The sequence below is a fragment of the Haemorhous mexicanus genome, chromosome 29 (assembly GCF_027477595.1).
Source record: "Haemorhous mexicanus isolate bHaeMex1 chromosome 29, bHaeMex1.pri, whole genome shotgun sequence".
NCBI classification, from domain to species: domain Eukaryota; kingdom Metazoa; phylum Chordata; class Aves; order Passeriformes; family Fringillidae; genus Haemorhous; species Haemorhous mexicanus.
In genome coordinates this window covers 2,030,756-2,058,268 of record NC_082369.1, presented here as the reverse complement: position 1 = coordinate 2,058,268, position 27,513 = coordinate 2,030,756, and the positions used below count along the sequence as shown (strand labels likewise).

At 43.6% G+C, this 27,513-nt stretch overlaps 1 protein-coding gene across 2 annotated transcripts in view; it reads left to right on the top strand.

The window, feature by feature from the left end:
- Positions 1 to 27,513, top strand: part of ELAVL1 (ELAV like RNA binding protein 1) — a 40,484-nt gene that overhangs the window by 6,202 nt on the left and 6,769 nt on the right. For both annotated transcript variants that reach the window (XM_059870097.1, XM_059870096.1), the window contains exons 2-5: positions 4,200 to 4,383; positions 20,952 to 21,055; positions 21,843 to 21,996; positions 25,167 to 25,392. In XM_059870097.1, the coding sequence (XP_059726080.1) occupies positions 4,212 to 4,383; positions 20,952 to 21,055; positions 21,843 to 21,996; positions 25,167 to 25,392 (656 nt within the window). In that variant the 5' untranslated portion in view covers positions 4,200 to 4,211. The remainder of the gene's footprint in view (positions 1 to 4,199; positions 4,384 to 20,951; positions 21,056 to 21,842; positions 21,997 to 25,166; positions 25,393 to 27,513) is intronic.

Here is a 27,513-nt window from a genome sequence, read left to right as displayed (position 1 = left end):
TGCGAGCATCTGTTTAGGTGTTGACATATAATTTGTGACCTCAGTAGTGGTCTGGTGCCTTTGTAGTCCTTCGAACAAGGTGAAGGTAGACAAAGCCTCTTGCCTGATGTTGAAGGCGGACAGTTCTTGCCAGTGTTCTCATTTCACATGATCTCCACAGTTCCATACAGGTCTCCCTTTTTAGCAAACATCTTGCAGTGAAATAATTAATAACCGTGATTCCTAAAATTCTGGATGGAGGTACCGAGTGTCATTGGGAAAAAACTTATATTGGTCTGTTGCCAGAACCATTGAACCTGTGGAATCTGATGTGCTTTTGTGAGATGGTGATTGTCATGGTCAGTGCAACATTTCTGCAGATAATGCTCATGAGAGCTTTTCAGTCCAGTCCTGGGAACGCTGGCCTGGCTGAGGTTGCCTGAGCAGTCATTGGCACAGGTGGTGAATTGTTACGCTTTATGGATTCAAGCAACTCCAGAATTAGTGGAAGAGTCAGGCACAGCACTTATGATTCCCTTTGTTGCTTTGTGCACCCTTGGCATTTTAATTTTAGGGCATCTTACCCAAGGAAGAAGGTGACTGCTGCCTTTTCGAACAAGCTTCTGCAGCATTTGGTTATTTAAAAAAAAAAAAAAAGTAATTTTAGGAAGTGCAGTGCAGTGGAACCTAGCCTTAAAGTTTTTGTTTTCTGGGACATAAAAATGAAGGCCTCTTTTGGAAAGATTGCAAACTACCAGTCTCTTCTCAGTCAGCCTTCCCAAGTGGAGCTGTTGGGCCTTCTTGCCATCATTGACCTGTCCACTGGGAATATAAACACATTCAGTCTTTTGATTTATGTCATTGTGGATTGACAAGTGTCGGTTAACGAAGTTCTCACTTGCAAATAAGTGTATAGGCCTGGTTCTCAAATCTGGAATATATGCTGATAGAAATGGATTGTTATCTCTTTGGTAGAGAAAGATCAGGACATTGCCTCAGCATATTTTAGTGAGAGCAGAATAAAAACTTGTTTTCCAGTGTAGCATTGCTTGTTTCATCCATCCTATCTTATAGCTCCTTTTCTTTTTGGAAATCTTTTCAGTATGCAGAGGTTACAATTCTTCACGGGCTCTTTTAAACTTTGCTGGCATGAGAACTGTTCACCTGTTGAGGAATACACATGGTGCAGGTTGGTAGCAGCAGTGTGAGCTGCAGGTTGTTCTGGGAGGGTGTTCTTCAACTCTGACAGACTTGGGGCCATGACCGTTTCCCTGGGGAGCCCCTTCTAGAACTTTTTCCTAATATCCAACCTAAACCTGTCCTGACACATTGAGAAGTCCCTGGACTAAACATCAGCATCAGGATGGGCATAGCCTGGGGGGCTTTGTCCAGGGTCCCCCCACAGGGCACCAGCTCGAGCTGTTCTGTGTCAGTGCACCACAAAGGAGCTGGAGTCTGGGACTGTGCTGTGGGAAACCTGCGGTCGAGCTGGTGAGATGAGCTGGTCTGACTGGGGGACTGTGGGGTGTACAGGGACTCATATGGGGGCTGTGGGGTCACTGGAGCCTCTGCTGCAAAGGGGCTGTGATCCCAGCAGTGCCAGTCTGGGATGGTGCCAGTGGGACCCCCAGAGTGGCATCAGACCGGTGAACCGGGGGAGTTTCCTTAACACCTCACCAGCAGAGGAAGTGGTGCCCACTAACTTCCAGGCTGGCTGGACAGTATTAGTCCTGCAGCAGATGGTCTAAGTGCTCAGCAAGAGATTAGGAAGAAAGAAGCATCTTCTCTCTCAGTGCTCTGCTCCTCTAGCTCTTCACTGTGTCTTTATTGCTCCTGCATTCTTGGTTCCTGGTATCCCATGGAAACCTTTGCTAGGCCTGTATGCAAGGGCTTCCTATGTTTGCTTTCAAAAAGCCTGAAGAAAAGCAGGTGGAAGCTTCCTTTCCACCTTCCAATGGCTCTGAATCAGCACTGCCCCTGGCACTGCTTGAATATCCTGGGAGGTGCAGACTGTAAGTATTGCAGATGGGTTAGAGGATGAGGGACAATGACGGAAAGTCAGCAACCGCTTGCCAAACTCTTGTCAATTCTGCTTTATGACAGATATAAGTGTGGTAACTTGCCCTCCTGGTGTGCTGGGAAATTTTCTATGCTTGATATCTGACTGTGGTGCCTCCTTTTCAGGCATCAGATACACCCTGGAGAATTAAAAAAACCCCAAAACCTCAATCTTTTAAGTATCTGTTCTTGAAATCAGTAGACTTTATAGCAATTTCTTAATATCAGCAGCAGGAAGGATTTATATCATAAATAAATGGTAATAAAGGGCAAAGTTGGTTAAAATGAAGGAAATTTTAACTTTTTCCTCTTACAGGTGGAAAAATCTCAACATTTCTTCCTTTGCTTACTAAATACTGTAGTTGTGCCATACAACTTGCACTCATCAACATTTGGTGTGTTCTGCTTGTAGGGCTTGAATTTTGTAGAGTGCAAAGGCAAGCAAAGTTGCCTTCTATTCAAATAATTCTGAAAATGTGTGTTACGTGGTTTTATAACTTAGACATGGTGACCACAGACAGTTCAGCCGTTTGAGTGTTGTTTACCAGAACAGGAAACTTCTCTGAGATTGTGCTCAGCAAATTCTGACAGAGCCAGGAGGAAGCGTGTATTTAATGACAGAATTTGCAGTACAGCTGAGATTACCTGGCAGCTTAAAAATTGTCTGCTGTGGGGAGTCTCTTCCCTTGCTTCCAGCTTTGCAGTGCCTCCCCCTGCTTTCCTATCCTGTGGCATTAACTGGTGCTTATCCTGCTGCAAGGAAAGCAGATTAAAACTGCTGACACAACAAAAAGGGCTTCCCTCCTGTATGGTTTTCCATTGCTTTCACAGTACAGATTGGTTATCCCATGGGCAGAGGGTGCTGGAATAGGCTCATGTTGACACCTGAAACACAAAAATGAGGGTAGAACCTGATCTGTGGGTGAAGGGGAGCAAGAGCTGCCACTCTTAATGCTTCAATACATATTGAAAAGATAAAGATTCAGTTCAAATCCATACTGTGTTAAATCTCAAATTAGCATAAATCTTCTCATGGTTTATTCTATAATCATGTGCTCAGGTATTTGTTTAAAAATTTGACCTTCACTGTCAGACATGAATTAACAGCAGCTGCTGGTGAGGGGCTTGGAAGTCCTTTCATGCCGGGAGCATTCCTTTTCTAGACTGAGGATTTCTGGTTGCTGTTTCTGACTTCTTCTATTATTCAACTTCTGGCTATCAGTCATAATGCTGTCTCTGGAAAGGCTTATCCTTTAGCAGATCCAGATCTCTAGATCCTGTTGCAGAAACAGGATTTAGATATCTTGATTTTTGACTATTTCAAAGTAGTTGAAGTGCATTAAAAACTAGGATTCTGGCAAGCCATGGGCAGCTTGAGTCTGGTGTGAGTTTTAGTTGTAGGTCAACTAAAACATCAGGATTCAGTCCCTGATGGTGGACTGAGGCAGAGAGTATCTTCCTGTCATAGGAATTCTGTATATTTTCTCTAGGCTTTCTTTAAAAAGCTGCAAAAATAGAAACTGTGTCAAATACTCAATATGCCCCCAAGTCAGTGTGCAGCGCAGACTCACCAGTTTCATACATGCAGTAAAGCAGCACCAAAGGCAGCATTAAACAGTAACGGGCCTTGAGGTACAGGATGGACAACGTTTACAGTGGAAAACATTCAGAAAATTAATAGTCTCTAGTTGAAACACTGAACTGGATCAGATCTTGCTGCTTCTTGTCTCCCTGTCTGAAAAAGTTCTGGGCATAAGGTTGGAATTCAGGTTGAGGTGGCAGTTTGGTTGTGGCTGGTCAAGTACCTGGACACGGGGGACCTGATTTTTACCTTGGCTGTTGGGAATACTTTGGTGTTTACAGGAATGTCTTCAAAATCTATCTTGATTCTTTATATGAATGTAAAAAAATAGAAGTCCTGAAGAACTCTTTAATGGTACATAGTTCTGTAAAATGTCGTCTTTGTGCTTTTGAAAGAATAAATTGTTCTGGAATTTTCTACAAATAGTGTTTTGTTTTCTGAGTTGAAAAAATGCATTGCTGAAGCAGTGGCTTGTTCTTAGTTTTTAAAATAAACATTCAAACTTATTTCAGGTGGAGGAAGTTTGGTTTATGGAAATGTGAAGATCTAAGCCTCACTGAGGATTTTTTTCACTTTGCAGATATATTGTAAAATGTCCAATGGTTATGAAGATCACATGGCTGAAGATTGCAGGGATGATATTGGTAGGACAAATTTAATTGTGAACTACCTTCCTCAGAACATGACGCAGGATGAATTACGGAGTCTGTTCAGCAGCATCGGTGAAGTGGAATCTGCAAAACTTATTCGGGACAAAGTTGCAGGTATGATTTAGTGTTTCAGAAATTGCCACCTTGTGCTAGACTGCATGAGCAAATACTTGATTGAATACAATTTAATCTAGAAATACTAAATATCTATGTATGTAATCAAACTATTGACACGTTTGCCTGGAGCTCCAGTAATGCCAGGATTGGGTATTGGAAGGATGGAATGCTCAAGGCTAAGTTAATGACTATTGTGTCTATGGCTAAGAATTCTAAGAAGTACAGTTCCCAAATTTGAACATTAATAGACAGGTCTAAAACTGGTTTAGATTTAGTCCCTGGCTGATTTATTCTTCCTACAATCTAAGTGTTTTTGACTCCACCAGAGCTCTGAATATACAAACAAACCTTTTGTTCTGATTTTGATCAGTAAAATAAAGGTGTGCTGGAGTTCTGAAGTGGCTGAATGTCTTTTAAGTTCCTTAAATAGGATTGGTAGTAGTAGCTTTAAAATATGCGAGGAATGAATTGTTCTGACTTGTGAAACCTAATGTTTCCTTGAAGCAAAACAAATGCTGACAGAGCAACTGCTTCCATATCTGTTTAGTTGCAGGAGGTTTTAGCTGCTCTCTGAAGAGATTTTAATCCTTGCACTGTTAAAATACTTCATTTACAGGTTTTGGTTATTCTTGTTCAGAATTTGCAGAATCTTGGATTCAGTGAGGGCACTTGGTTTTTTCTGGAGGGGAAAAAAAAAAACACCTGCTGTTAACTAGCTGTGTGCTGGTGTTTGTTCCCAGCCTGCAGCTCAGTGGTTATGGAATTCTCTGCTGCACATGCTCAGTGTTGTATTTCAGAATCCAGTGATACTGATTGTTATCTAATCCCTAATGGAGACTGCTCCCCAGTCTGGAAAAGCTGCATGGAGCTGGTGGAATGCATGAGAGCTCTTTGTGCGTAATCTTCAGTGCTTTATTTGCTTGAGAATACCCATGAGAACTGAATAATTAAAAACTTCAGCATTTCCCTTCTGAGTAGCCTCTCTGATTTCCATGCCTCTGGCTTTCCTGATATCTTACGGATGAAGTATCTTGTGATGTCTCTGGCTGTATCTCTACTTAAGGGATGTATATGTTCAGTCATGGTAAAATAGTTACATATATACTGATTTCTTTGAATGTTTTGGTAGGTGAGTGTCCCAGATGTTGTCATGTGCTTTGCAACACTCAGAAGTTGAGGCTTACTCTGAAGGCTGGTTTTGCAAGGGGTAAGACCCCTTGCTTAATGATAGCAGGTCATAGTTGACCCACACCTTAGACTGTAAAATAAGCACAGAATCACCTGCATAGGAGGAAAGATATTTTCAGTGGGAAGTAAGAGACTTAATGAGTCTCTGAAGTTTAGACCCTGCTTCACAGGTACATGTAGCATCAAACACTCTGGTAAAGCCTGGTTAACTTTAATTTGGAACTCGACAGTGCTGGGTAAAGTCCAAAACATACACTGGTGTGCTCAAGGTTGTTCTTAACCTCAAGAATGAAAAGTAAAATTGCTGTTATTGTTGCAGACAGCGATTGAGTGCCTGTGGACAGAACATTGGCTTTTCTCTAAAGTGGTTGCAGGTGCTGGATTCTGTGTGGCTGCTGTGGTCTTGCCACTGAATTTTGTTGCTACCTAATTTTTCACTTGCTTGCAACACTATTAGGGGCAGTTATCAGTCATCTCCGTGCTTACTGATAGTTCTGGAATATCAGTGCCAAAGAACTGGCTCCTTCTGAGCATTTTTTCTTCCTCTTGCTTTTGTTTCTGCCCCTTAATGTTCATGTTATATTCTTTATTCTCAAACTCTGTTAAAACACATGGATGTGCAGCAGTTCCTGAACAGAAAAATCCTGTGGCACAGCTCTGCTTTTCTTGTGCCTCTACTTGCATTACTCTGACCCTGTGGCAGACAGCAGGAAACTGGAGCTGCAGAAAAACCTGTTCAGCTCCCTGACCTTGGTTTCTGGTCAGATAAGTCATAATATTGGCATGTGAGATAGAGCTGATTGAGTGGCCTGGGCAGGAGGGAGAGAAACCTTTTGCTTTTGTTTGAGTTAGACTTTTTGGATCAGTTTAGTTCTTTTCAATGAAGTCATAGCTTTTGTGCCCCCATAAAGTTTTAATAATCAGAGTATTTTGTCTTTGAAGTTCTCTTTATTGTTTTTGTTTGCAGAGTTAAAATCAACATTTAGTTGATAATGCTTGGTTTTTGTAAAACACTGAATGATACATACATTTCTTCTCAATTTATTGTCTGTTAATGAAATGTGGGGCAAAAAATACTTCTGCTTGGAATGCAGTTTTTCACGACTTACTGAACTGGCATGAGCTGTCTGGAGGCTGATTACTGGGATTCAATAACTGATTTGAAAGCCAAAGTTTTGGTTTGTTTGAGCAAAATATTTTATTATGATCATTACATATGTTGTTGCGGCAGCAGAGTATTGAACAGTCTGTGTTCCGTGTGTTAGTTTGTGGTTAGAAAATGAAGAGAAGCTCCTAGAAGCTTCCAGACTGGTTACCCTTTATCTCACTGCTGGTGAGCATTACAGGAAGGTGAAAGTAGCAGCAAACCATAGTGTCAGTTCACATTCCTTACCAGGAGCTTTTGGGTTTGTGTACATATGGGTTATAACCATTGATAGAGGTGTGACTGTGTGTTTGGTTTGTTGTTTGAGATGTCACAGCTTCTTTTTCTGGGTTTTTTTTTTTGTTTGTTTTTTGTTGGGTTTTTTTTTTGTTGTTGTTTTTTTTGTTTTTGTTTTCCTTTTTTTCAGTACAGAGAAACTTGTGCACAGTAGATGAGCGTTAGAAGGATGCGTGGCTCCTCCTGATCATACTGGAGGAAAAGCTGGGCTTTACATTCCCCAGTTGGTATAGTGCACTCCTTAGCACTTCCAGACATGGCTTTGCTTGACCTGTGATGAGTGAATCAGTACTGGGGGTCAGCAGGCAAATACTGGATTGTTGCTGTGCTGCTCACTGTACTTGTGTTTATGGCGAGTATGTCTTGGACATCCAGGATTTTCATAAGAGAATTATAGCATTCATTGGATACTGTTCTTTCTGTCAGATATTAATTGAGCACCAGCCATGCCTTGGGGCTTTGAACCCTAGGGAAATGTTAGAAGGCTGATTCCCACTTCCCAATATAGTATGGCACAGTGTCCAGCCTGCAGTATAACTTTTCACTAGTGCATCTTCTGGCCTGTCATGATGATTGCTGAGGTCTGTGAGTAGCCATTGACCTGATTCCATCAATTAAATCCTCTCTTCCTGGGGCTCTGGCTCATGAGGCTGAGAGCAAGAAGTCTGGGGTTGGTCCAGTAGCCCTGCAGTAGTGACTGCAGACACAGCAGGACCAGACTTGTACTCTGCACTAATTCCCTCTCCAGGGTTGTGTATGATGTTAAATGTCCACTTCCTTGGAGCAGCTGCCTCGTGCTGGAGATGATGCAACAGAAGAAATCTGTCTTGTGCTGTATTTTGCATAGTTTGTTTGTCAGTGTTTGACTTTGCTGCAGCATCCAGGTTTTGGGGTCTGGGTTTCCAGCCATTGTGCTGGGCTGGACTCCTCTAACAGGTGAGTTTTTTAAAAATATTTCTCCTTCAGTACCTGTTAATGTAGGAATGCAGGCCTCTGGGCCCCTCTGGGGTTGCTCAGTTTCTTGCAGCACAGATGCTGATGGCTTGTTGTGTCAGGATGTCTGACTTTGTACAGCACAGATGCTCTAAATTTTCCAAGAGAGCCTGGTCATCTTTAGCCTGCTGTCCATGCAGCTGTACACAGACTGTTAGTCCTTCTGGACCAGATGCTGAAGCTGAAAGTCATGTGTGTTTTAGTTTCTCTGTCTTCCCCTTACTCTGCTGAAGTATTGGTGCTTTCAAACCTGACTATCCTAAAGCTCTGAAAAGGTAGAGATAAACTGCTTTTTTGTGGAATTATTAAAACCAAAAAGCTGACAAACTCATGTGCTATGGCAGTACATGGTAATATTAAAAATAATATTCCTTATTGGAATAATTATGTGAGCTGTGGGGTGCTCCCACCAGTGATACTGTATGTAACTGTCTTCAGAGTGCAAGGGAAAATAATTCATCAAAACTACCACAAAGCTGTGTTGGGGGAGTTTAAACTGGGTATGGGGAAGAGTTTCTTCCCCCTGAGGGTGCTGGGCACTGCCCAGGCTCCCCAGGGAATGGTCCTGCTCCAAGGCTGCCAGAGCTCCAGGAGCGTATGGACAGCACTCTCAGGGCTGCTCAGGGTGGGAGTGTTGGGGTGGCTGTGCAGGGACAGGGGCTGGAAGGGCCCCACAGGGACCATCAACCCAACTGAGAGTATTCTAGGGTTCTGTTCTAGGATTCTATGAACCTTTTTCCCCATGTGTTTATGGTCTCAGACTTCTTTGGGGTCTATTTATTGCTCCTGACACCATATCCCACTCAGAGTCCCTGGTGACAGGTTGCTGTGCACACCTCATCCTGTGAGGGTTCCTTCTGACAGTGATTGGTTTTGGGAAGGAGGCATCCAACTTCCTGAGGTTTCCTGTTCCTTGCAGTACACCTTCTGTACTGCTTGAGCAGGGAGTGTTTTCCCTCTGGTACTCACGACTGTCTGCTCTAGGAGTGTAGGATATGATCCTTCACACTGTTCCAAAGGCTCTGTCTGTACCTGTCAGTTCCCCAGACATGCCCCCTCTGTGCAGAGGCTGAGAGGGGGATGTGGGCTTCCTGCGCTCTCTGCATTTGCTGTGTCAGTTTGAGTTCTGATGGAGGTCGCTAAGGTGATCAGCAGCTGTTGAGGCAAAGGGGTCTCTCCACTGCTGCTGGCAAGTATGGAGCAGAAAGGACATTTTGAGGTGACTTGTTAAGGTTTTATGCAGGAATTCTGTACCTGTCAGTTCCCCAGACATGCCCCCTCTGTGCAGAGGCTGAGAGGGGGATGTGGGCTTCCTGCACTCTCTGCATTTGCTGTGTCAGTTTGAGTTCTGATGGAGGTCGCTAAGGTGATCAGCAGCTGTTGAGGCAAAGGGATCTCTCCACTGCTGCTGGCAAGTATGGAGCAGAAAGGACATTTTGAGGTGACTTGTTAAGGTTTTATGCAGGAATTCCATCTCAAACATTGCTTCAGTGATGGCTCACTCTCTGCAGGTGTGCCTGGGGCATGTTGCTTACAGGACCAAAATAAATCATTTTCATATAGTTGCAATTCCTCAGGAATGGACATAAAGCTTTACCCTTTCCCTGCCTTTTTCTTTTCATGTCTTCTCTGGAAGACTCATTCTCAGAAATTACACAGCTAAAAAAGAAAGGAGCGTCCTTGTCCATGTGAGCTTTTCATGCAGAAAGGGAAGGAGGATTTTACTGCCCAGCTGTCAGGTCCTGCAGGGTGGTGAGTGGCTCAAGTTCATGTGACGGGGCAACTACTCATTTCACCAGTGCAGTGAACTCAGTCTAGAAATAGAATTTGAAGTGTTCTTGTTTGTGGAAAATACTTAAGTATTCTCTTTGACTGAAGTCGTTTCCTTTTGCATGCAAAACACCCATGAAATTGTTTATGCAGGTTTGCTGTTAACTGTGGAATTGGAATGCATCATTACCTCTGGATTTTTTTTTTTTCTAGCTCTTTAATCACATTTGGTGGTATGTGATTTCTTTAAATGTGCATTCAAGAATGCCTTGTGGCAATGGTTAACTTAATGAGAAGTGCAAATGGTTTGCAGACAAATTGCCCAAATACCGAAAATGTGAACACCAGCTTTGCCAGCTCCACTTAATTCCCTTTGTTATAAAGGTGGCCACATAAACTGCCTCAGAGGTAGTAACTGATTTCTCTCAAGGGTATAGAAATATAGTTAACTTAAATTAGAGAATTCTGGAATATCCTGAGCTGGAAGACACCCATGGGGATCATTGATCCCAGCCCCTGTCCCTGCACAAGCACCCCAACACCCCTACCCTGAGGCAGCCCTGAGAGCGCTGTCCAAATGCTCCTGGAGCTCTGGCACCCTCGGGGGGAAGAACCTTGCCCTGAGCTCCATGCCAAGCCCTGGCCCAGCTCCAGCCCTTCCTGGCCCCCTGTCCCTGTCCCAGAGCTCAGCCCCTGGCCCTGTGCCTCCCCTGGGGAGGAGCTGCAGCCCCTGAGGAGCCTCCCCTCAGTCTCCTGTGCTCCAGCTGAAGGAGCCAAATGCCCTCAGCTGCTCCTCAGCCCCTTCCCCTCCAGACCCTTCCCCATCTTTCTATCCCTGAAGCTTGCCTGGGCTCTTTCAGAGGGATTAGAGCACAGCCAGTAGAAGCAACCGCTTTAGCAGCAGTTCTTGGGCTCTGCTTCTCAATATTTGGGGCATATCTTGGGTTTTCAGTGGATTTCTGGCACCCCTCTTATGACCCATAGTGCTGGCTGCTGTCAGGATGGGACAGGACGCCTGGACTTGGAGCAGGTTGCTCTGAGCTTTGTCAGATGTACTTGACCAAAAGGAGGTTGAAGTTTTTGTTCTGGTTGACCCTTGCTTGGGGATTGTCAAGCACTTGTTCAGCTGTTGCTGAAGCCAGGCCTATGTACCAGTCTGGCCTGGGGGAGAGCTTCCAGAGCACTGTGAGCAGGCAGAGCGGGGCAGGGACTGGGCACTCAGGGCTGGTGATGATGTGCTGTGGTCTCCAGCAGTTGTGGCAGCACCTGTTCCTGGAAAAGCAGAGCAAAAGAAAAGCTGCCTTTAATGATAAGGATGGTGGAGCTGTGCAGGGAGTGCCTGGAGCCTCTCACTCAGGCTGAGCAGATGTGTTCTTAATGAGGGGGACCTGTGTCACCAGCTGAAGGGCCTGTGAGCATGTTGAAAATCAGTCCTTGCGTTTGGGGTTCATCAGTAGCTGGAGGGAACCCTCAGTGAAGTACCCAAAGGTTTGGCATCAGGGCCAAATCTGTTAGAAATGTTGGTCAGTGAGTTGGCTGATGGTTCTGACTGTGCACACTGGGTGTGCGCAGTGATGCCAGACTGGGTAACTGTGGCTGGTCACCAGGTAGTGATGGTGCTCCCATTCAGAGGGACCCTGAGAATGTTCACTGAAAGCTTTGAGGCAGGGCTGGCACAACAGGCACTGACTCCCTGCTGTTCTGGGGTCATGGGTGTCCTTCCAGTCTGGTTACACTGAGAGGGTTAAATACAACCCTCCTTACCGTACAAGTAAAAAAGGCCAAGAAAACTGTACAGACTGTTCCATGCCTCTGCTTCCTTTGCTTTTTTTTTTTTTCCCTGTATGAAGCCATACAAATGGGCTATGTGGCAACATCTTTGGTTGTGTTCTAATATTTTTCAGCATGTTTTTAGTGGGAATTTTTTTTCTACATCTTAGAATACTTTCATTCTCTTCCAAAGGAGCAGCTGCATTTCTGCAGTGTAAAAGTTGTGTTCAAGTCAGCCCGTGACTGAGCACTTGCTGAGGCTTTTGTACTGTAATGTTTGCAGCTAAAGAAGTGTTGTTATTTGAAAGTCGCAGTTTCTTCCTCAAGAGAAGGAAGAAGTGAACTTTTGGGCCCTCAGCATCTTGAACAGTCAGATTTCTTGTTCCAACAACAGGTGAACAAATTTGGTCCTGTTTAAAGAAATGAGATCTTGCAGTAAGTGGGCAGGCATTTTCCTCCCAGACTCCCTCCAAAAAAACAAGCCTGTGGTATTTCTGTACAGTTTTGGGCCTGGTGTTGGCCTGGTGTTTTCTGTCTTCACTTTAAAAATCTTTTTCACTTCACAGGATCTTGGATGCTGGCAGTTCATCTGGAAAAGGAGCTCTGGAGCAACTGAAATCAAATCTCAATAGAGAAATGTTCTGGAACTGAGAGAAAGGAAAAAAAGTAAAAAAAGAACATACAGAAATTATAATTATGCAGAGAGGCTTTGTGAAATAAAATTAGTTACTAAAAAGCCCCCACCCTTTTGTTTTCAGGATTTAAAGCTGTTACTCTTATGGTTGAATTTTTGAAGTATTGTGGAGATCGTGAGATCCCTGTGAGCTCTCTGAATCAGGGTTGACAACAGACTTTTGTCAAGTTAACTTTGTAGCTGTTAACTTTTTCCCAAAGGAGGCGTCTGAGTTGTTTGTATTCGTCTTTGTTTCTAGGCAAATATCACTGATTTTACATAAGAAGGAGAGGCAGCTTTATTTGTAATTTGTGATGTTTTTCTGAGTTGTTTGAAGGTCAGGCGTTCCAAACCAGCTAAATGTGCTTTTGCCCTTAAACTTCTGTAAATGAGACTCTTCATTGTTGAGCCGTGAACCGAAACAGAGATTGTGTCCTAAAGACAGGGGAAGCAGTGGGGATGCATTTTGGATTGGAAAGTCATTATCAATATAACTAGGTATTTTCTTTGTTTCCTTGATAGTTCCTTTCTGTTGCCATTAAGTGTCTGTTCAGTAAGGTGTGCTGGTTTGAAGTCTTGAGCAAAAGTGGGAATTGGCTTAGTGTACAGTCTGGGTCTCAGTAACAGGACCTGCCACAAAGCTGGGTTCAGGTCTTGTAGAAGGAAGACCCTGAGCTGCTGCTCAGACTAACAGGAAACGGTGAAACACCGTGGAAATGCTGAAAATGCTGAAATATAAGCCTAAACTTTAAGCTCTGTACTCTGTGTAGGTGGAGCAGGTGCAGTAATTCCCTGTAAGATATTGGTGTGACTGACCCAGCCCTACAGCAGCTCTCTAGGTTAGGCACAGCCCTGGGCTTTGCCCCCAGCCTGACGCAGACAGGACTCTATGAAATTTCTGGTGCTGTCTTGGTGTTTCAGGGACTAAATTGGAATTGAAAAAACAGAAACTTCCACGGGCACTGAAAGATTTGATCTGCAGCCTTGGGAGAAGCTGGATTGATGTAAAAATACAATACACAGACATTAAGCAGAAAAATCATAAACTTGTGTTTCTCTAGTTGTAAGTAAGAATATGCCTTAAGTGAGTGAGAAACTGTATTGGGTAAGACAGTGAAGGGTTTATAACGTAGGGGTGTGGTTGTATAGAGTAAGCTGAGTTTAGAAGTTATAATGAGAAGCATATGTGTATATGTGTGATAATAGCCCACTGGATAAAAGTATCCACAGTACAGCAGAAGTAAGTAAAGGTGATAGGTTAGAAAAGCAGAATAAAGCCTGTGGCAACTGTCTGTTGGTTTAAAAAGTTATGTATTGTCTTGCAACAAAGAACTTGTGACTTCTTTGAGCTATGGCTGACTGCCTGCTCCTCTAAAATCTCAGTCTCTAGGACTGATGTTCATCTGAGCAATAAATTGTTCTTAGCCAGAAAATAGTCCCATCCCTTCATTAAAAGTAGCAGAAATGATACTAAATGATAGTTTTGGGCAGCATTTATGACTTAACTGGAGATGAGGCAGATGATAGTATTTCAGAATGATTAATTGTTGCTTCAACAAATTCTTTGGGTAAACAAAAAAATATTTACTTCCATTTGGCAGAATATTTTTGGTAGGCAAAATAAAAGTGAAATTTACTTTTGACTGCTTCAGTACCTGCACTGAAGCTTCTGTACTCAGTTCTGTCTCCACTAGTGTGTTTTCTGGAACTCACTATGCTCACCACAGCACAAATGGTTGTGTCAGAAACAGCAGCTGCTCAGTAGTGGGGCAGATGAGAGGACATACCTGACCTATGGGCTAGGGGACTGGATAAGAGAAAATTTTTGCTTCAAGGTATGAGTTTTAGCTACAGCTTCATGTGTTGCCAGAGTAGCTGAGATGCATAATCTATACCATTAATGAAGGATGGAGTCCTAGGCTGGAGCCTCTCTGCTCTGGAGCCAGGCTGGGAGAGCTGGGGGTGCTCCCCTGGACAAGAGAAGGCTCCAGGGAGAGCTCAGAGCCCCTTGCAGGGCCTGGAGGGGCTCCAGGAGAGCTGGAGAGGGACTGGGGACAAGGCCTGGAGGGACAGGAACCAGGGAATGGCTTCCACTGCCAGAGGGCAGGGCTGGATGGGATCTTGGGAATGAGGAATTGTTCCCTGGGAGGGTGGGCAGGCCCTGGCAGTAGGTGCCCAGAGCAGCTGTGGCTGCCCCTGGATCCCTGGTAGTGTCCCAAGGCCAGGCTGGACAGGGCTTGGAGCAGCCTGGGACAGTGGAAGGTGTTCCTGCCCTTGGCAGGAGTTGGAATAAAATTCTCTCTAAGGTCCCTCCCAACCCAAACCATTCCATAATTCCATAATTTCCTGTATTTTAAAACATACTATGAATTATATGCTAGAAGTTATTCTGTTTATTACTGTCTATTTTGTGATGATGGAATTTGATCAACATAGACATGGAATGGAAAATTGTGCCCTTAATTGTTACTTTTGAAAATTGGTCATCAAGATGTCTGTGTACAAATGCAGAAATATGTTTTGACAGAAATCCTTCATGAGGCTCCATTCTTTTTGATGTAAGGACACCTTGCAGTATGAAAACAAAACCTGCTAAGGATCTACAAAATAGCAGGTCCTTGTCTCCAGAGTCAAGTGTTCTGTCTTGTGCCTGTACAGGATGCTCTTACCCCTCTCCCTTGGGGCACTGCTGGCTCATGCTCCATACCCTGATCCAAGCTCATTTTCCCTAGAACAGTCTCCAGCCAGAAAGTGTCCAGTCTGTTGTTGCCAGGGTCTCTTTCTCCCCATGATCAGGGCTCTGCATCTGTCCTTGCTGCATTCCATGAGGTGCTCATGGCCTGTCCTCTTGGCAGCCTGACCCTTCAGTCTGTGACAGGTTTCTCCCAACCTGGTGGGATCTCCGGTATTGGTGAGAGCACATTCCCATCACCTCCTCCACAACGTGGGTCACAAGGTAAGCTGCAGGTCCCAGTAGAGACCCTGCAAACTTCACTAGCTCCAGGCATATAGTTGGGGGGGGGCGTGCGGGGTGGTTTTGTCTCCTTTTGAAGTGAAGATGGATGTGTTGCTTACCTTCCTTCTTCCAATTTCCTGATCATTCAAAGATGAAGCAGTTTTGGCAGGGACATGAGCCTGGTGCCTCATCACCCTTACATAGAGCCCATTTCATCTCCCCATGGGTTTGACTGGGACCAGTTCACTCAACCAGTCAGTCGCTGGCTCAGTGGCTCAGTGTTCATCCGCTGGCCTTTCTCTTGGAGCTCTTTCCAAAGTGAAGAACCTGTTAGACTCTGCTGGTGAGGTGAGGCACAGAAAGCATCCCGTGCCCCTCTGCTCAGCTCACATATTAAATCTGCTGTCATACTTCTAGCCTTGTGCTGCTGGGACAGCAATAGAATATTTTCTTGTTACCCTTGATATTATTCTTTTATTTCTTTCCATTATTTTCAAGTCTGAACTGCATTTGAGCTCTGCTGTTCCTCAGACGCAGTGGACAGTGTTTCCAAATTCCTCCTGTTGTAGCTGTTACTACTTTTATCTCCTGTGCTCTGTTTCCCTTGGAGCTCTGCCATGGCTCCCTGCTCAGCCAGGCTGCTCTGCTCCCACATCTGTGTGTTTTCCTGGCTGTTAGGAAACAGAGGATGCTGTATGTGTGCTGGGACTTGCTCAGCAGTGAGGGTGCAGGCTCTTGGTCACCTGCTCTGCCGTTCCTGCCTTGCTGCCCTTCTCCCCTGTCATGGCACTTGTCAGGAAGTTTGATGCAGGGTGGTTGTGGGCTGATATGATTGTGGAGCCCTGGTTGTACAACAGTGTAACTGTGCTAAAGAAGCCCACACAAGGCACATCTGAGCACTTCAATCTGTTCTTATCCTCAGAAGCTACAGCCACTGCTTTGTATTCTGCGGATGCTTGGTATTTTTGTGGTACTTCTTTATGCACTCACACCTATTTAGGCTCTCTAGTTATCACTCATGGCATGGTTTGTAAAGCCAAATAAAAAGCTCAAACCCAGCTCACGTCCTCCAAAAACTGATTCCCAGTTCAGAAAACAAGTTCTGAACTAAGTTGCCATCATGCTGAGGTGCACTGACATAACAGGAGCCAGGTTTGATTTTGGGGTTTCTTGTGGAGGACAGGAGGGGGAGGATCTGAGTTAGCTGCTCTCAGTGAAGTGCTCTGCCGTGTATCAGACTCCTCAGTGAAGCTGGAGTTGTCAGCACTGGGCTGGGAATAAGGAAGAAGCTGGTGACTGAAGCTGTGTGTCTCAGGAGCTGGGAAAGGAAGCAGGGACATGGACAGAAACCCAAGTGATGCACAGAAAGAAAAGCAGTGCCCTCTCTCCTGAAAGGGCCTTTTATCATGGAAACAAAACTTGATTCTTTCTGCTGAAGGAGTGTAGTATTTTGCTTAAAACTAGCTTTTGTAGTTACTTTGTTAATTATTGTGCAGATAAGGACCTACTTGTTGCTCTTTTTTAGCTTTGTCTCTTGAGTAAATTTATATTTATGTATATGCAAACTTTAAAAAATATTTTAAAATTCCTATCCACTAAAATATTTTGAAAACTGTTACAGCACCAATTTCTTTTGTGCTTCAGGATTCTGTAGCAGGCGGGGAACATCAGTTCTCTTGCCTGGGGTAAAAACTTGACAGCAGTCATAATATTGTGTAAATGCTAATTCCTTAAATATTTCCTGTCATCCTTAGCACATAGGTAGATTGTACTGTTTTGGAGTAAAATGATGAAGCAAAGAGCATTCCCGCACAGGTATCTGTGAGGTGGAGATGTCTCCTGCAGTGACAGGACACTTGTGTGTCGGCCCAGCCTGTGTAGAGATGAACACTGGGCACTGAGTGGGAGGAGATGGCTGAGGCTGATGCTATTGGGTATTTTAGAGCAAGATAAGTTAACATATGCTGTCAGTTTTGCATGGATTGGGTTTTTCTATCACTTAAAGACTATAAGGTCATGTTATACTACTGTAGTTTAAAGATGGTAAGTACAGCTGAAAAGGGATTGTCTGCATTCTAGATCATTGTAGAGAAATGCAGGTAGTTGACAGTTTCTTACTTATTGTCTGGTAAAACCCAATAGGACTGTAATATTGGGATTCAGTACAGACTTACTGTCAGGTTCCTAGAGGGAGTATGAGAATGAACTTTTGAGATCCTGCCACTTTCAGAGACTTCTTTTTTTAGTCACGGTTTGTTTGGGTAAACTGCGTTATGTCCCTGCCCCCTCACTTTCAAGGACATTCAAATTGTTGGATAAGGAATAGTCACTGAGGAACCTGTATAAAACTGGAAGTGAAAAAGATGCAGAATTTTGCTCTGACAGAAGCAGTAAAGAAGGCCAGACAAAACCAGTAAAAAATGGTACAGTCACTGTGTGATGGTACTTTGGGGACAGACACTTGGAAGGACTTGTGTGAGGTCCAGGATAGGACTTGTACAGGAACAAGTGGACACAGAATATGTACACCTGAGTTTGTAAGAGGAAGCCTTTGGCTGGAGGCTGTAGAATGTGCTTTCAGAGTGCCTGGCAAGACTGCTTTTAATGTGGCCTTGTGTGTGTGTGTGTTAGGGCACAGTTTCTGATTCCAGGGGCTGGGCCCAGGTCACGTGGTGCCTTTTACTCCTGGGTGTCCATGGGTGTTGCAACTCAGGTCTGTTTTATCCTGCATATAAGTAACTTAAAATTCATTGTCACTGATCTCAAACAGTGCATAAACACAACTTGTGTGATGCTTTGGGAGGAAACAAAGGAGTGTGGGCAGCAGGGGGGAGGGGGGATTCTGTCCCTCTGCTCCACTCTGGTGAGACCTCGTCTGCAGAGCTGTCTCCAGCTCTGGAGACACCAACACAAGAAAGACATGGACCTGTTGGAGTGAGACCAGAGGAGGCCACAGAGATGCTCTGAGGGCTGGAGCCCCTCTGCTCTGGAGCCAGGGTGGGAGAGCTGGGGGTGCTCCCCTGGACAAGAGAAGGCTCCAGGGAGAGCTCAGAGCCCCTGGCAGGGCCTGAAGGGGCTCCAGGAGAGCTGGAGAGGGACTGGGGACAAGGCCTGGAGGGACAGGACCCAGGGAATGGCTCCCACTGCCAGAGGGCAGGGCTGGATGGGATCTTGGGAATGAGGAATTGTTCCCTGGGAGGGTGGGCAGGCCCTGGCAGTAGGTGCCCAGAGCAGCTGTGGCTGCCCCTGGATCCCTGGAGATGTCCAAGGCCAGGCTGGACAGGGCTTGGAGCAGCCTGGGACAGTGGAAGGTGTTTCTGCCCATGGCAGGGAGTGAAATGAAATTGTGTTTAAGGTCCTTTCAAACCCAAACCATGCCATGATCTCCAATTCTGTGGCTGCTCTGTTCTCTGGGAACTTGTTGCAAGGGAAGGATATTCTGTGTACTGAAGACAGCATAATAAATTTATGAGTGGAATCCTGCTCTTGTTCACCTGTCAAGAAAATAGTCCCCCAGTCCTCCCCAGTGCAGCATCCATCCAGGCAGTGAGAGTCCTCCAGGGCTCACTGTGGGTCACACTTGGAGGGATTAGTCTTGTTTGGGGTATGTTTCCCTGGTCTTTAAGGGCCCATTTCCATAATTTTTATTAGGACCTGGTTCTGTTCAATAGTTTGCTGGAATCTTCATGTTTATGTAACTTTTGGGACAGACTGAAAATATCCATAAAGCAGCTGTTGCTCTGAGCCTTCAGAGCAGGGCTGGACCTGTGAAAGATGTTGGATCCTTCCCATCCTTGCAAAAGCTATTGCCATCTGTCCACCTGGTATTTGTCCCTCTTAAGCTTACTTTTGTTTTCTTAGTCTGGAGAAATAAGGTAGGGTCCAGGTGCTCAACATTTTTCTAATTGTTCAGTTACTCATTTTCTTAATCAGAGGTAAATAATCTCAGTAGGTAAGTGGGTGGGAACCAACTGTATTTGATCTCTGACCATCTTTGACTGACCATCTTCGACTAATAAAACAGAAGGAATGTTGTAAAGGAATCACAGCAGCCATGCTGTGGGTACATGTTAGAAACATTGATTAGAATTTTGCAGGCAGGTCTCCAGAGGATGGAGTTAAATCCTGCTTGGCTGGCACAGAGCAGTTTGCTGTTAGTTGTGTTCTGTGTCTGGTGTCACGGGAGGCTGATTTGGAGCTGCTTTAACACCAGGTCTCTAAGGGAACAGGATGTTGTTTCTGTGTGAGGCCTGAACACAGGGGATCTGACTTCTCTAAGAGTTTTAGCAGATGGCAGAAATTACCTGTGAGTGTTTATACAAAGGGTGTATTTAGACATCAGGCTCTGACATTGTGTGGGTTCAGCTGAGTTACTGCTGGGTTAGGTTTCACAAGGAAGCATCCAAAGGCAGAGGCTGTGCCAGGAGCTGGTGCAGCTCTGCAGTCAGTCTGTTGGCATGAAAACACTGAGGGTTATTTGGGCCTTCCTTCCATTCCCTTGCTGATTTTACACTTGCAGTCTTGACGTCTCAGCAGACTGGGCATCCTTTTTTCTGTATCTGAAGTTAATCTACAGTTCTTTTGCAGCCCTTTTCTTCATTTCCTCTGACATTTGTGCCACGATATCCTCATTGGACACCCGTCTCCGTATTTGGTGTTCTGAAATGTCAGGAAAGCATAAGGAAACTTCCTTGTCAGCTAAGACCATTGCAGAGCCAAGCAGTGTGATTAAAAAGGGCTGTTTCACCACAGAATCCTTTACCATAACAATTAGCTTTCTAGTGTCTTTAAGTGTCCTTAAGCTTAAAAGTAGTACATTGTTAGAGGAAAATAGCACATTTTCCTATGCATGCTTACAATTTTCTTTAGAAAATCCCTCAGATCTGACAGAGACAAGGAGAAGTTGGCTGAAAGAGATGTGTCTTGGGTTGAATTGCAGCTTTTTTATTGCTCTGAGACAGTCTTGAAAGTATTTTAGTTATTTTTAGGCCTACACTGATAAGAACCTTTAATTGTTGGGAAGTTGCAACCCAAAATGATCTTAGTATGTAATGTTATAATTAATAGTAGCAATTGTGGAGATTGGAGGTAGAAGCAGAGTGTGTAAGTATCCAATTAAAAATCCTTTTCCTTAAATATTTTAAGGATTTTTATTATTAATATCAAATTATTCCTCTAAGAGTAAACTTAAATAAGGTAACAGTACATTAATTGTCCACCTTAAAGAGAATTTTTCACTCTTCACTATGATACTGTGTTTGGGAAACTGGCTGCTTATTAGCTATATTAATGAAGGATTGGAAACTTCTTTTTCCTTCTTGTCTCCAGGGGTGGAGGTTGGAATAGCCAAAGAAATCACGAGGGTCTTCATTTCATACCTGACAGTTCATCTGTTGACATTTTCTCACTTTCTGCTCTCTATCCACAAGACTTTGTACTGATAAACTTGGTTAAGTCTCTGCCTTTGTTCCACACCCATGAAGTGTGCAAGACTGGTCAGAGTTGGTGTTTTAGCCCTAAGTTTCTTCCTGTCAAAGGGTGCTCTGTCCAGTGCCTGCTGTCTGTGAAGGCAGAGGGATGTCCAGAGTGGAAGTAAAAGACCTCTGAATTACTCATTATGTGTGCCAGCCTTGGGAAACCTCCTTGGCTTACTGAAATATTTACTGTGTGGATTGTGTATGTTAAGTTCACTTCTTGTTTGCATTTCCTTTCAATTTAGTAGCGATGACATAATTTTGTTAGGATTAATTTAAAAAAAATGTTCTTCCATTTAGGACACAGCTTAGGCTACGGCTTTGTGAACTATGTAACTGCAAAAGATGCTGAAAGAGCAATAAACACACTGAATGGCCTCAGACTGCAGTCAAAAACTATCAAGGTAGGAGCTCTTCGGTTGTCTGTGAAAACAGCATTGTAATAAATTTTATTCTGATGGTAAAGTTTGTGTGCTCCCAGCTGCAGCAAACATGAATCTGGGTGGAGAGTAGTGAAGTGTTTTGAAACAGCTTAGTATTTGAAGGCTCCCTTTCTTTACATTCCCACCATTTTTACAGCAGTAGAGGGACCATTATAGATGGTTGTCAGGCGTTTAACTCATGCACATCTTGGATGCTTCATAATATTTATTGTAAATCTTGTTGGTGGTACATGTGCACTCTTTTCCTTATCCAAACCAACAGCCTGTGCTCCATGTGTAGGACTCGCTCCTGCTTAGGTGATTTATGCAGCTTTCTCCAGGAGTAGAAATTAGGGCAGAAAACTGCACCCTACTCATGCCATATTTTTATGAAGTTTTAGAAAATATACTAACAAGACAAGTTCCTGATGTGAGCTGTGGCAGGTCCAGTGGCTGAATCAGACCTCAGGATTCTTCACGTGGCAAAAGTGTTTGCTGGGAGCATTGGTATTGGTCTGTTGCTGTCTCCTTACAGCAATGCTAATATAGTTGTTATCTCTTGGGTTAGCCCAAAATGAATGGCATTATGCAGGGACATGCCCTTTCTCCTGTTGTTTGGTTGATTTTCCCCTACTGTCTCGGTTCCATTGTTATGAATTCCAGTAAAAATGCATATGTTGGTAATGGGGGAATTAATTAAATTGGCTTATGACAATAAATTGATCTTCCCTGTTAATGCCCTGAACATGTATTTTTATTTCTTTTAAAGGTTTCCTATGCCCGCCCAAGTTCTGAAGTTATCAAGGATGCTAATTTATACATCAGTGGCCTGCCCCGCTCAATGACGCAGAAGGATGTAGAAGATATGTTTTCCCGTTTTGGGCGCATCATCAACTCACGTGTGCTTGTGGATCAAACCACAGGTGAGTTCTGGGACCTTGGCTGCAGAAAACTGGAGTCTACAGCATGTGTTTGGTGTTTTCTGAGACTGGCAGTACCTAAACTTCAGTAAATGAGACTTCCACAAGCTAATTATGACATCTGCTGTCAACTGGTGATAGAATTTTGACAGGATATCCATGTTCAGTGATTTTTTTTAAGCACAAAATGACTCACACTGCCTTTTCCAGCTTACAGCCCAAACCTCAGACCATATTAAAATAGGATTATTGTCATTTTTATCCACTACTGATTTGCCAAATCTGCTTTCTTGCTCTGATGCTTGCTGGCACTGCAATGCACTGTAATTCTGGGCCTTGTGTGTAACCTGGAGTGCTGACCTTACCTTGACTTTACACATGTGCAGTTCTTATCCACTGGTCAATTCCAGGCCATAGTTAGAGATTTAAAGCAAAACAAAAGTGTGTTTTGTCTTTTGTACCAATCTGGAACTCACTCACTCAATTTTCTTATATTTTAAACCATGTGAGATGTCTTACAGGCCTCTGTGGTTACTGCTAAGCAAAGGAATTAATTTCATACACTTAGCCCTGAAAGTTCTAAATGTATTTTGTGTATTAAAAAAAAAAAAAGAAAAAAAAAAGAAAAAAAAAAAAAAGGGAAAGGGGAGAAGTCAGTTAGGCACTTGTCTCAGGGGAGACCAAAGTTAAGGTTTTCTTTGTGATAGCAATTCTGACTCTGTTAAAGTGTTTTCAGAGTTTTAAGTTCTTACCCTATTATTTCAGACAGTATAACTGTCTGGCTTATCCTGTCACCCAGCTGTTCTGTGGTTTTACTGGTAGCCCATATGTCATGTATTAATCTGGCGAGAGCTTTTACAAATAGACTTTTTCATTGATTATGCATCTGGTGTATTGGAATAGAAGACAATCTAATTCTAGCAATTCCACGTTTAACATTTATAACTGGGATGTGCATTTATACACTTCAGTTCAGAAGCCTCTTTCCTGCTCTGTGAGGAATCTGCTGTAGTTCGGAGTGGGTCACCAGCAGCTCCTTGTGGGCTCAGTGTGAGTGCAGGCTGAGGTCTGCAGGGTTGTGTCCCTATCAGAGCCAGCTCCTGGTCCAGGCATCACTTGCAGGTGTTTGGTCAGATGGTGCTGCAAATGTGACTGTGCATCAGAGAAACCTGAGGTGGCTTGGTGAGATCTGGGAACTGACATGGCACACACTCCATGGCAGAATGAGGAAAATCCCATCCTGCCCATGGCAGAATGAGGAAAATCCCATCCTGCCTGGAGAGTATTATTTGTTTTGACTCGCTCTGATACCTGCATGGCCCTGTCCCTAGAGCTGGTTATCTAGGATGCAGCTCTAATGAAAAGCAAGAAAAAGACTTGTGGAGCACAGCAAAATTAGTAATGCAAGTCTCAAAACTAGTCATCCCTCTCTGGGAATCCATGGGGTCTGGAAAGCATCTGGATTTGACAGAGCTGTAAAATGAGATGACAGAAGTCATACAAATAAAATCTCCCCAAGAATAATATAGTTTTCATAGGTGTGCTGAGGCCTGATGCTGTGTAATTCAGCTCAGAACACACCACCTGCTTTCCCACAGCCTTAATAATGCATTGACTGAAGAGTGAGTTCTGTTAAATCTCACAGTTAATGCCTGCAGAGCCTGGGCTTACCATCCCACCAGGAATGTAGCTATGCCTTGGCTTTAAGCCTCCCTTTCATATCTTGATCTGCTCCCACTTAAGACATGTTTTAATTTGTACTTAGCTGTACCTTCTCACAGAGATGGTACTCCAGCTTTTGAGAATTATTCTGTTTAAAAATTCACTTTCTAAAATATTTATTTTTCAAATGAATGCTTTGAGAAGCACTAGGATGAGCAGCATGAAAGTGGAGGAGTCACAGTAAGCTGAGCTCTAGGATAGGCCTTGCTGAGTTCTGAGTGATGCTGCTGCCCTGGGCCTTCCCAGGGTGGGCCATACCCTTCCCCCTGGCACGGAGGCTGATCTCTGGTACCTGAGCATGCAGTGCTGTCAGCTCTACTCTAGTGAGCCCCTGTGTTGTTATTTATCAAAAGGCAATCACACCTTGTTTGCTTCAGGTCGAGGTCTTGACATGTTGCATTTCCTTCTGTGAAGCAGAGAAAATGATCCTCAGCTGTTACCAACAACAGTTTATGATTTTGTGGTTTATGATAAGACTAAGTTCTGTATGTGGCTTTGAAGATGGTCCTGGGTGGATGTGAAGAAAACAAAGTATCTGATAAGTCCCTTTCTGAAACAGAGCTAATGAAGTCCTACATTTAGTCTGGCCACCATACCTCCTTTGGAATGGCATTTAAACAAAATGTGCCCTTTTAGCTTCATTGTGATAAACTGTGTTCTCAGCCCATGGTCAAGTCACAGATGAGAAGCAAGGGGAGGAGAGGAGAGCTCACAAGGCATAACATGTACCTCAGTCAGAAGGAAACCGCATCCAGGGGCTGGGACTAGGGAAAAAATACACAAATTTTTAACGGTTGTGATATTGGTTCAGTACAGCTACCAAGAGGTAGTTCTTCATTGATTTTAACGAATAAAAATAATCTATGTGCCAGCTGGAAGTAGCATATGAGGTGAAGGTGAAATTCTGATCTCTCCATTAAAAAAGGTGGAAGACCTTTATTATAGTCAGGTGTTTGTTCCCTCATCTCTGAACCTGAGTGTGTTTCTAGCATGGAGAAATGAAAACATTTGCAAAAATGTATAAATTCTGTGTTTGCAGATGCTCTTTAGTGATAAAATAATTGAAACTGAGGGGTCTGGTTTTGTTTTTAACCATCTGGAGTTAATTATTTTTTTTTTTTTTACTTAATTTAAAATGTTGAGGAGTTTTTTGTGAATGGAAATGTCAGTTGGTGATGAATATCATGGAATTCTACCACATATTTTTTTAAGTGTTTAGTCACTGTGGTTGTTATAGCTGAAATGAGTATGCTAATTTGTCTTTGGTTTCTTAATTTTGTATTTTATCCTCCAGCTGCTGAAGAAATATAAATGTAGAGAACTTGAAAGCTGTGACCATAGAAATACTGAACTTTTTTGGGTTTTGTTTTCAAAGTTATTTTGAGTTTATCCTGAACTTCAATTTTTTGTTTGTTTGTTTGTTTGTTTGTTTTTATTGGTTTGGTTACAAGGTTTGTCCAGAGGGGTCGCATTTATCCGGTTTGACAAAAGGTCAGAAGCAGAAGAGGCAATTACAAATTTCAATGGTCACAAACCCCCAGGTTCCTCCGAGCCCATTACAGTGAAGTTTGCAGCCAACCCTAACCAGAACAAAAATGTGGCACTGTTGTCGCAGCTGTGTCATTCACCAGCTAGACGGTTTGGAGGGCCAGTGCATCACCAGGCACAGAGATTCAGGTAGGTTAGGAGGAATAAATGCATTTAAGGCTCTGCTCCTGTTCCCGTGGTCATGTGGGGAGCTGTGCCCCCACAGCTGGGCAGTGATACCTTTACTGCAACATGTGTGAATGAATACATAGTGTATTATGTGTCCTCAGTGTTATGTAAAGGAACTGTTGCATTAAAATATGATTAAAGAAAAATCTTACTTGTAAAATTTATATTGAAGTTAGTATGTAAAGGTACCTGCGCTCTGGTGTCTGTTTCCACTACTGGGTTACAGTGAGGGAACAGCAGCAGCAGGTTCCAGGTGGGTGTTGGTAGGTGCCTGTCTCAACAGATCCCCGTTCTGTGGTTTATATATCTGAACACTAATAGAATTTGGCAACTTAATTAAAGCTCTGAATGGTTGGTTCCAGCAGGGAGGTGTTACAATAAGAAAGGAAAACCTTATTTCTGACGAGGAGGTTCTGTGGGATTCCTGCCTGCATTGCAACCTGTTCAGGGTTCTGCCTTCCCTCGGGGCCTCAGGAGTTTACTGATGAGAATATTGAGCAGTTGCAGCTTCCTGTCTGCTTCCAGGGCTATAGAAGACACTGTGCTTTGCTATAGAAAATTGCTTTGGTTGCTTTGAATAGGAATTGCTTGAATTGGAAGTGCCTTGGGTGTTTATGAAGGAAGCTGATGGTTGGAGAGTGCTCTGGAAAATGCAGTGTATTGGCTGTCTTGTAGGGAAGCAATAGGCTTTGAGATGATATGTGTTTCTGAGAGTAGTGGTTCCCTGTTGAGAAGTTACTCCTTTTTTTTTTATGTTCTACTGTAAGGGATCCAATGAGCTCAGTAAAATTGAGCTCATTGGATCTAAAATCTCAGCCACCTTTTAGCTGTACTGCTGTTCCAGTGTTGCTGTTTCCTGTTCACAGTGCTGTAGCTCAGCATTTTGAGCACAGCTCTGTGTGATGGATATCCAGAGAAAATTTGTACTTTGTAGTCAGTTGTGGTTTTATACTGAGAGTGGTTGAACAGTTTGCCCAAGAAGACAGTGAAGTTTCTGTCCTTGAAGATGCTGAAACCTGGCTAGAATTGATATCAAAAGGGTTCATCTAATTTCTACTGTGCCTGTGTAGTTTTAGCAGGAAATAGAGTATGCGGGATCTGCTTTCTCAGCAAGGATGGTTGGAAGATAAGGGGAAGACATCTGGCTTAGGGATGCAGCCACAGCCAAAGCAAGGACTGAACCTGGGAAATTGGGAAGAGCTTTATGGTAATGAGCAAAATATGCACGTGGTGACTGTTTATAAGCAACACACTTGTAGAAGATCACGTGCACACAAGGTAGAGTCATCCCCTGTGCAACCAGGCCTATAATGAATAATGAATGCCCTTCTGAATGCTACATTGGTGTTAATGAGTTTTATTTGACCAGTTTTTGGTGAGTTTCAGCGACAGGATGAGCCTGAGCAACCTGCTCCAGGTGCTTTGCTTCGAGCAGAAGATTTATTAGAGGATTTACAAAGGTTCATGCCAGCCTCAGTTGTTCCCCAGTTCTCATCAGCTGTAGCCCTGGGAAGTCAGCTCAGGCAGCTCCTCGTTTCCCTGAACAGTCACCCAGATCTCCACACCAGACTTTCTGAGCCAGACGCTGAGGAATGAAATTCTGCATTCTTTGCATTTAGGTGAATTATTAAAAAATCAACACATCTGCCCTTTGTCTCAGCCTGGACTTCAGTGTGTCCAGATCCTACTAAAATCTTTTTCATTCTTAACATTCTTAATTTACTTGGACATTTTCATTATTGTTCTTCCCCCTAAAATTTATGCCAGGACCAAATTGCATCAGAATACGGAATGCAAATAATATTCGGATCCATAATTAAGAGACCAAATACTTTTGATTCAATCCCGTAATGATCACTCAGGAACAATAAAAATTATTAATGTATTTATATGAAGAGTTGCTGGTGAAACTAAATTTTAATAATCAGTTTGTTCATTATTCTCCTAATGTACCATTTAGAGCAGCATTAATGTCAATTATGTGCATTTCATAGAATCACAGACTGGTTTGGGTTGGATAGGACCTTAAAGCTCATCTCGTCCTACCCCCACCATAGGCAGGGACATCTTCCACTATCCCAG